The sequence below is a fragment of the Miniopterus natalensis genome, chromosome 11, assembly GCF_054644295.1.
Source record: "Miniopterus natalensis isolate mMinNat1 chromosome 11, mMinNat1.hap1, whole genome shotgun sequence".
Lineage (NCBI taxonomy): Eukaryota > Metazoa > Chordata > Mammalia > Chiroptera > Miniopteridae > Miniopterus > Miniopterus natalensis.
Window position 1 is genome coordinate 41,610,114 of NC_142091.1, and position 9,992 is coordinate 41,620,105.

The 9,992-nt window shown below is 41.8% G+C and overlaps 1 protein-coding gene and 1 pseudogene across 1 annotated transcript; one reads left to right on the forward strand and one right to left on the reverse strand.

Annotated features, from left to right (window-relative positions):
- The first annotated feature begins 2,208 nt into the window (after positions 1 to 2,208).
- On the forward strand, positions 2,209 to 2,790 carry LOC107538687 (nascent polypeptide-associated complex subunit alpha pseudogene; annotated as a pseudogene).
- A 3,421-nt stretch (positions 2,791 to 6,211) lies between these two features.
- Positions 6,212 to 7,156, reverse strand: LOC107538679 (olfactory receptor 51I1). The gene has a single exon (XM_016215001.2). It carries the CDS (start codon positions 7,154 to 7,156, stop codon positions 6,212 to 6,214), a length of 945 nt encoding a protein of 314 aa, XP_016070487.2.
- Positions 7,157 to 9,992: the final 2,836 nt, after the last annotated feature.

The following is a 9,992-nucleotide window of genomic DNA, read 5'->3' on the forward strand; positions in this document are numbered from 1 at the left end:
GATTATTTCAATCTACACCTGAACCCTTATCATACACAGGATATTACAGTGAGGACGGACTGCTGCGGGGAATGTGAGCGAGAGACCAAGGCAGGTGCCAGGCAGGCGGTCAGTCACCATGGCTGAAAACAGTCACGCGCAAGCTCCAGAGCCCTTCCTTAGGACTCGCATAACCTTTGCATAAGAAAAGCTGGCTTAGTTATTCTCCTTTTAGCTATGTGGTAGAGCAATAAAATAGTAACTTCAGAATATAAATAACAAACTAGAGATTAACCTGTAGAATAGCCTACAGAAATATAAACAATAGGTAAGACTAAAATTACCATACCTAAACAGACATAAATTCTTCAAAAGGTCAGATAAGAAGGTATATTCATTAACTGTGAAAGGCCAAAACAGAAACCAGAAGATAGCATGATGTCATGTTGTTTAACTAGCAATAAAATCAAATAGTATAAATACAGTTGTAACAAGGCAAAAAAAAAAAGAAGAGAAGCTGATTGTCCTGATGCTCTGAACGCTGTCTCCGTGTCCTTTATCGGTCATTGACTCCGTCCACACCTTTGGGGACCCCTGGACCCCTGGGGCTGGACCCTGGCAGCTGAGCTGGGACTAGAATCTAGTTCTTCCTACTACAAGTCTTGTGGCCTTTCCTATGAAGCCCAGCAGCCACCTTTCTGAAGATAATGCCATATAAGTAGAAGAATGAATAGATACTGGAGAAGTTATCTTTATTTTCAGATTTTTTTTCCCTACCTTATATGCCGACTTGGGGTAAGGTGGAAGACACTGGGAGTTAAGTGACCCTCTAAAGTGGCCCCCTTTCAGAAGTCCACTGACTCAGTTGTCAACCTGACAGGCTTCTAGGATATGAAGCCAGAGTCCAATCTTACCCCCACTGAGAACCATCTCCGCAGCATCCTTACCAAACCATCGCCTGGAACCCTCCCAATGCTGGGGAGCTCATTGCACCTAAAGCCATTATCCTGGTTAGAGGGCACTGCTTTATAGAGTTCTTCCTGCCCTGGCCACTGTGGCTCAGTTGGTTGAGCTTCATCCCATGCACTGAGAGGCTGCTGGTTCAATTTGCAGGCAGGGCACATGTCTAGGTTTTGGGCTCCATCCCCAGTAGGGGGCATGCAGGAGGCAGTGGGTTGGTGTTTCTCTCTCTCCCTCTCCCTTCCTCTCTTTCTAAAATCAATTTTTTAAAAAAGTTATTTCTTACATTGGTTGAGAACATACTTCTTCCACATTATGTGTAACGCTGCACACAGAAGCGTGATAATATTTTTAGGTTTCACCAAAATAGTATTCTGCATAGTATCTGTTATTTTCTTGTAAAGCACATCTTAGTTTGCAAACATGTATGTACTTGTGTAATTATTTGTTTAATGCCTGTGCTCCCTAGCAGATTATAAACTCCATCAAAAAAAGGTGGGTATTGACTGCTTCTAAAAAAAATTTTTTTGATCACTAGATATTCAATACTAGCATAGGGTCAAGCACGTGGAAGATGCATAATAAACGTTTAATTGGATTAATAAATAACTGAATAAATAAATACTATCAGAAAGTTTCAATCACAATACCCTGTAATCTTCCCTTCTTCAGATTATCTATCCTAAATTCCTGTAGCTACTCAAAGTACCTCATTATTAGTTTCCTCACCCAAGTGAGGAATTTTATTCAGACAGTAATATGTTCTAAAATGTATATTTGCAATTCTATGCTTTCTTTTTTTTCTGCTTACATTATCTTTCTCTTGTTAGTTTTTTTAACTCTTATTATTATTCATAATCAAATTTTTATTTTATCTGCAGCTTTTTCAACAGAAATAATAACATTCTCATCTACAACTTCATACAATTTTATACAGACATTTTCTATTTTGTTGGAGTTACATTTATACCTCTGTTCTCCCTGTCATAGTCTGGGCTTGTTTAGGGTTAGACTTGTGCTGTGTTCATTCTTGTCCCCCCCTGCACGTCATGATTCTAACACAAAGCCATGCTTAAGACATCAGGAATTAATAAAAGCATGAACATTCTGCTCAGAACCATAAACAAAAAAATATTCAGTTCTGGATTCCATACTCCAGATCAGAGTTAAACCAACTGAGACACACTCAAACACAAAGGGGATCAAGTCACTCAAAGAGAACTTAAGGCGTTTTCTGCTGTCATCTTGGTTCCACGTTCCCCACACAAAATGCCCGGTGAAGCCACAGAACCCGCCCTGCTACAGAGCAGGAGTGGCCCCAGCCCCGGGCTGAGCCAGGGTCTGGAACAGAATCTGACTGTGATGCATCAGTACCCGAGCTGGAGAGACAAGGTTCCACACAGGCAGCCACGCAGCAAGGCCAGCTGGCAGCAGCCGCTGAAACCGATGGCGAGCCAGTCAGTAAAGCAAAACAGAGCCAGAGTGAAAGGAAGGCTCAGAAGGCTGTGTCCAAACGGGGTCCTCACAGGTTACAGGGGCTACTAGGGTCACTATCCAGAAATCTAAGAATGTCCTCTTTGTCATTCCAAAACCAGATGTGTACAAGAGCCTGGCTGCAGGTACCTACATAGTTTGGGGGGAAGCCAAGACTGAGACTTTATCTCAGCAAGCACAGCTAGAAGCTGCAGAGAAAGTCCAAGTTTAGTGAAGCTGCCTCAAACATTAGAGAAAACACACAGCCTCCAGCTGTACAAGAGAGAGGAAGAGGTTGTTGAAGCAGGTGTGGAGGTTGAAGGCATAGAATTGGTCATGTCACAAGCAAATGTGTTGAGAGCTCCAAAGGCAGTTTGAGCCCTGAAGAACAGCAGTTATAGTACTGTAAATGGCATTATGGAATTAACAATGTAACCATCTAAAACCCAAGAACCTTTTTATGTATGTGTGTCTGTGTTTCAAAAGAGTAACTGCAGCTTGGTTTGAAATTTGTACTGTTTCTATCATTAATAAGCTTATGACTTCTTGTGGGATGAAAAAATAAAAGAGCACTTAAGGAACCAATGATGCTTTGTTTTGAGGAGACCATAGAAGAGATGGACATAGGGTGGGCGCAAAAGATAGTGAGCAATAGGTGGAAATTTTAAGGTGACAGTCTGGGGCTTAGGTAAGGAAAATTTTTCTAAGAGTCAAAGCTGCACAAGGAAATAATATGTTTCTGGTCAGTAGAGATGTTCAAGCAAAGACTGAAAAACCCTGGATGGCAATGCCAAGGGAAAATTCCAGCATCTGTTTAATTGGGATTAAAGGCCCTTTCAACTCTCCTTCTGCCTTCAGGTTGGATGTTCCAGACTTTCAAGATCTCTCCTATTCTGTGACACAGAGAATATCATGGCTGTGAATCTGTGTGGCCAAAACAGAGGCAAGTTCACTTCCTGTCATGAGATCATCGTGTGTCTTTCACTGCTAACGAATCCCTGGCAGCGCTATCTGAAAATATTTTGGAGGATACAAGAGCATTTTCATTAATAGTACTTTTTTCATAGAAAACCTGAATGAAAATAAAATTTAGGGATTTTTCTGTTTTAAATCTTTCTATCATAGGTCAAACAAATCATGGCTAATACACCGACACACACATATATATCGACAAAGGCTCACTCAGAGATACAGAGACATGAAAGAGGCTGAAAGAACCACACAGAGACACAAACAGAGCTGTAGACAGAAACACACCTTTTGTGCCTATACCTAGAAGACACAGGTAGGTTTAAACTCACTTGAGAAAATTTTGAGAAGTGTCAGCTGGATTGAAAGACAGAAGCCAAGAGCTCGCAATGGCTCTGGAGTAGGCCTCTGGCAGGCACTAGCCAAGAGAGGAGGCACCTTTTATGTTTCTGAATGACAGCAACCAGGGGCCAGAGCCTCTGGGGTCCTGTTGAGCCTGAGTGTGATGCTGTGCTGGTGATGGGAAAAGGAGAGGGTTTAGACCTCACCTTGGGAGCAGAAAGAAAAGAAAAAGCATGTCCCCTGGAGATCCTGCCTTCTCTCCACAGAGAAAATAAAACTCCTACTCCTTCCTTAGGATGAAGAGCAGGAAGGAGACAAATTCCTCCAAGCTCCATAGCAACACCCCCCCTGAATCCCAATTATCCAGTCTCAAAACTGGAACTCTGAGCACAGAGCACAGAGTTTATTTTTCGGAATTTTGGGCTTAAAATCCATATTCCTGTAAGGCCTAAAGCTTAGGACCTAGTTGGCAAATTCTAAGACTCGGAGCCTAGGGAACAGAGGGTAAAGCCCAGAGCCAGGCCCAGGATTTAACCAATGGAAGATATAACCATGGCTGCCTTTATCCACTGTCACGACTGTTCCGGACTCGATTCCAACTCAACCCTCCACCGAATGGCACAAAATCGAGGTGTCTTCCAGGAGAGATATCTCAGGGTTCTGGGAGCCCATGGAGCTCAGAGTCACGTAGATGTAGATTGAGTTCCAGCTTTGCCATCTACCAGCTTTATGATTCCAGATTAGCATTTCTTCAACTCAGAACCTGATCTGTAAAGAGAACTGTACTTATCTACAGAGGGTAGAGGTGCAAAGGAGAAAGAAAGAAAAAAGAAAGTGATATTTCTAATGTACCATTCATACGTTCTCCTGGAGGCCCCAATTTCAGATCCGCCAAATAACTACTTTCCCAAGGACCCAGTCTTCTCATTAAGTATTCCATTTTATCTCTTCCTTATTTCAGTTTCATATACAGAATATTGAGGGAAGGAATGGCACGAGGGGGAGCTCTTTTGCTTTTGTATCAAGTGGTAGGATGTCTCCAGGGAAGCAAATAGAAGATGGACATGGAGAATATTTTTCCTTCCCTTTATGGAGCTTTGAAGTATCTCAAAGAGATAGTGTCTCAAAGCGGGTTTGAGAACCCTCTCTGCTTTCCATTACTGCAGAGTGACTGTGGAGTGGCTAAAGATTGTTTATCGAATCTTCTGTGTTCTCTATTTCTGTGCTATATCTGCACCAACTCGTGGAGATAATGGGCTATGAGTCTGCATTTTCCTTCACCACTAACACCATACACCTCGTTCTCAGTTTCCCCCAGCTTTAGAAACCACTCACAGTCTGACTTAAGCAATCTCTTAAGATCTCATTTCCCAAGCTTCTCTATGTGAAATCTCCTCTCTGTCTAAACAAAGCTACTTGCAATTGTCCTAAATATTCCAGACCAATATTGTATAAAGGTTCTCAACCTTTAACATATATCAAAGTTACTTGGAGAACTTATAAAAAAGATTGCTGGACTTGGCTCCCTAGAATTTCTAATTCAGGATATCAGAAGAAGGCCTGAGAATTTGTTTAGGTAACAATTTCCCAAGCGATGCTGATGTTGCTGGTCTGGGAATCACACTGTGAGAACCACTTTTCCAGACTCGTGTTACTCATGAGTCTTTTTATTGTTGTTACACATCAAATTGGCATTACCTGAGCAGTATTACAAAAGCAAAGTGCATTGCTTCTCAAGTTTTAACCACCCTAGGGTCTTATTCAATGCAGTCAGAATTCAGTAGGTCTTACGTGGGGTCTAAGGTTCTGTTTCTCTAACAGGCTGCCAGATATATGAAGGCTATTGTTTATTGGATCACACTTGGAATAGCAAGATTCTAAACTTTCTTGCCTAAATATTTGTTTTCATACTTATGTCAAAATAATTACCTTCCCTTCTTCCTGCCTCCCTGTACAAAGTACTCAAACCTCTCTCATCCTTGACAAGCTACTTCACAAAAACAGAAAAATAACTTATCCTGTTTTGTACAAACCAAACAGTCCTTCTCTGTCACAGGAAGCACTAAACTTACACAGAATTTTGTCTGTCTCCGGTGTTTATCATTTTCCTCATTCTGGGTGGAAGTAGGGTTATTTGTGTACAAGCTTATTTGCTCTCTAGAACTTTTATTATTTTCACATGTCAAACATTTTTTAGGGCATCTTTACTCTTTTTTATGTTTTTCCTTTAATATATCTATCTCTTACTTAACAATATATCCCACTCACCATTATAAAATTCTTAGCAACGAGCACAAGGTTTTTCACACAGTAAGTGTTCAATACACATTTATGTCATTTTATTGAGTCAAATGTCCCTTTATTGGTTCCATATTCACAACTATCAAGATCCTGGTTCTTCTCCTTCTTGCTTTAAGTGTTTCTTAAGATGGCAAAACAAGTCCCAGTTCTTTCTACAAAGGAGTTCTCTCGGGGTCTGCAGCCTTCCTCAGCTCTGGGATTTATAAAAGCCTTTGAGGATCCCTCTGCGTATCTCCTTTGTCTTCACACTGTAGATGATAGGATTGAGCATGGGGGGTACAAATAGGTAGACATTGGACATCATGACATGAACAACAGGTGGGGCACTTTTCCAGAAGCGGTGGATCATGGACACAGCAATTATGGGCACATAGAAAGCCAGCACTGCACAGATGTGTGATATGCAGGTGCTGAGTGCCTTGAGCCGCTGCTCCCGGGATGCAATGGCCAGCACGGCTCTCAGAATCAATGCATAGGACAGCAGGATGAAAGTTGAGTCTATGCCATAGGTGAAAATGACCACAAAGAGCCCATATATGTTGTTAACATGGGTGTCTCCACATGCCACTTTCATGAGATCTGGATGGAGGCAGTATGAGTGATGCAAAACATTGCCCTTGCAGAAGGGAAGTCGTTTTACCAGAAAGGGGAATGGCAAGAGAGTAATGAAGCTCTTGGCAAGGACACCCAGGCCCATAGCCAAGATGCAGCTGTTGGTGAGCACAGTGGCATAGTGTAGTGGGTCACAAATAGCCACAAAACGATCAAAGCTCATGGCCAGCAATATGCCTGATTCCATGAAGGAGAAAGTGTGGATGAAGAACATCTGAACCAAGCAGGCATCGAAGCCAACATGACTGTAGTTGAAGCAGAAGGTAGCAAGCACAGTTGGGAGTGTTGAGAAGGACACTCCCAGATCATTGAGGGAGAGCATGGAGAGGAAATAGTACATGGGCTGGTGCAGAGCAGGCTCCCGAACCACCAGAGCAAGGATGCTGAGGTTGCCTACGATGGAGATCAGGTACAAGATGCAGAAAACCAGGGCAGCCCATGCTTGGCTTGTCTGCATCCCAGGAATACCTGTCAGCTGGAGGGTGTGTGGCTGGAAAGGGGTGTCATTGAGGCCCAGCATGGCAGGCAGGTGGGAGAATACAGATGAGAATGAACCCAAGAGGGTGTTTTGAGGAGTTCTTCACTTTCTTTCAAACATCCTGTCTCTAACACAAAAGGTCAGAGAGTGAATGTGTTTGCCTCTGTTCCTGCTTTCCCCATTAGACTATTAGCTCTCTAAAGATAGCAGCTGGGTTCTACTCATTTCTCTATCACCAGTGCCCAGTACCCTGTCTAGGCCATAGTAGAAACTCCGTGAAGGCATGGCAAGGCAGCAAGGTAGGACACAAGATGAAAAAAGTCCCCTAATTCTCACCTTCACTTTCTCATCTCACCCAGAATCCATATTTTGAGAATTTGGGGGGAAATAGAGGTTAACATAGGCAAGGAAAAAGAAACACTGCTCATTCCTTTGGAAACCCTTTGGTAGATGGTATAGATGAAACTCCTGTAGCTGTAAAATTGCAGCTTTAATAAGCTTTACTCAGATTTCACCTCAGCCTCCCAATCCTTCCCCATCAGCCTACCCCTGAATATGTCAACACCAAAAACTTTTCCACCTCTGGAAATCTTAAATTCCATTTTCTTAACATTCTGACCCCATCCTTCTATCTTCCAGCCCTCTTACTTTCTTGTGCCCATGTGCTTGCTCTCAGAGTCTTAATAATTCTTCCATTTCTTTCCTGGTCCCTTTTTCATTTAGCAATTTCTTCCTCACTTTTTTCCTGACCTACTCTCCCACCAGGGCTGGTATTTTCATCTCCTCTTTGCCTCTCACATTCACACAGCAAACCTCAACTTTGATAAATTCTATAATCAAACTGGATGTGCAGCTGGATAAAAACAAAGAAGCAAGTGTTTTGCCGGAGGGCGAAAACTGATTATTTGCCACTGCCTACATTTTAAACTTACTTAATTTTATCCCCTGGCTCCTGAGAAAGAGATGTCTCTCCTTCTCCAAGGCCATGCCCTCCACCTTCAGGATTCCATTTCTTGCCTTCTCCTTCAGAGACCTCTTCCATTAGTCCATTGTATTCCATCAGCCTCTCCCTTTCTGTCTCTTTCCCTTCAGGCAATAAGCATCTGCAAGACCATCCCATTATAAAAACATTACCTTCCCTCTCTAGCTGCCATGCCATTACCCTTCCCCAGTTCTTAGTCAAGATTCTTAAAACACTGTCTCTCCAGATGCCAAGGAAGGAGAGGTTGTTTATGTTTCCATTTCTCCAATTTTATTCTGAAATCCTCAAAGTCAGGAATTCAACCTTCTTGACCTTACCTACTATCACTGCTCAGTTTACTACAGTGGCTTCCACACTCCCTTTCCCAATTGAAACTAATTATCCATGGTCACCACCGACCTCTTTGTTGTTAAATCTAATAATAAACATTCATAATCTTCATCCACTCACCTTTTCAGAACTTCCTCCTTCCTTGGGAGGCAGTATTTCTCCCCATTTCCCTCCTAATTTGACATCTCCTCTCTACCTTCTTTACTGAATCTTGTTTCACTGTTGTTGTCCTTCAACAGCATCAGATTAACTCCAGGAAAATGAAGCAATAGTTAGAATGGTGCAAACTGAGAAACCATATCATAAAGGGCTTTTCTCAGCCTTTATCCAAAATATCTCTGGAACCATATTTCCATGGTACCAGGTATTTTATAAGGAGAGCTCTATTCTGGAGTTTAGGCATAATGGTTCTCATTCCTTTGACTTTTCCTGGAGTTTTCACTCTCTACTTATCTCTCTTAGTAAATACAGTGAAAGTAGATGGATACAAAAGCTTGGATAATACCCAGATATCAATCTTAATCCTGAAAGTATATAGGTCATGGAAAAGAATTTGCCTGTTTGTTTGGTTTATCTCCCTTTCAAAGGAGAATTCAGAGGTACTTGTTAATCAGTAGGGTTTCTGTTCCACAATCCACCTCTAAACTTCTCCCCTCCTCCAAAGCCAGGTTTAAAGGCAATGCTCCAAGAATCTTCTTACATCCAGCATATCCAGATCTGCTTTTTTCTTTATCATCTTCACTCTGATATTATCTTTAGGTTCTGAAGAAATGGAAAGACACTCAGAGCACCAACAGTAACTAAGGACTCTCCTACAACATAAGTTTACCCCACTCTCCTTAACCTCTGATGTGCAAATTTAGGTATTCCAGAAGGCCATATTTCATCCATGCTCCAGATTTTCCTCAGAATGGAAACCAACTTTGAAAACTTCTCCCCCAAAGGGAACATGCTTGGCCACCATAAAACAACAACGACAATAACAACAACATTGTTTTGACTGTGGAGGTGTCAGTTAAGGCTTCCTAAATGTGACTAATCTAGGGAGAAACATCAAGACAATGGACACAGACACAAACAATGTCCTTCTTTTGCACAGCATGTACATGAACATGCAAACACACACACACACATACACACAGTCACACAAAGGTACTAGCAAATATACATTTCACACTTGTACACACAATTACACAGTCAGGTATTCATAGATACTATCTCACATTAAACACAGAGACACTATTAAGCTCTCCCTTGGTCACACATAACACTAGCACAACCATAGAACTTAAGAAGACTCATAGTTACTCATTGGTGTTATACACTGTGTTTCAGGTATCTTTCCTTATTTATACCAATCTAAACACATACATATAAACACACGCACACACACACTGACACTCACACACACTGCCAAAAATACATTATTATTAACAGACTCACAGTAATATTCCAACAATTATATTCCCAAGACCTACTCAGTACTGAAAATGCAGCTAAGATCACATTGTTGAATGACTACAGTTCATTTGGTTCTGTGATTTTTTTCTCCAGCTGCACACCCAA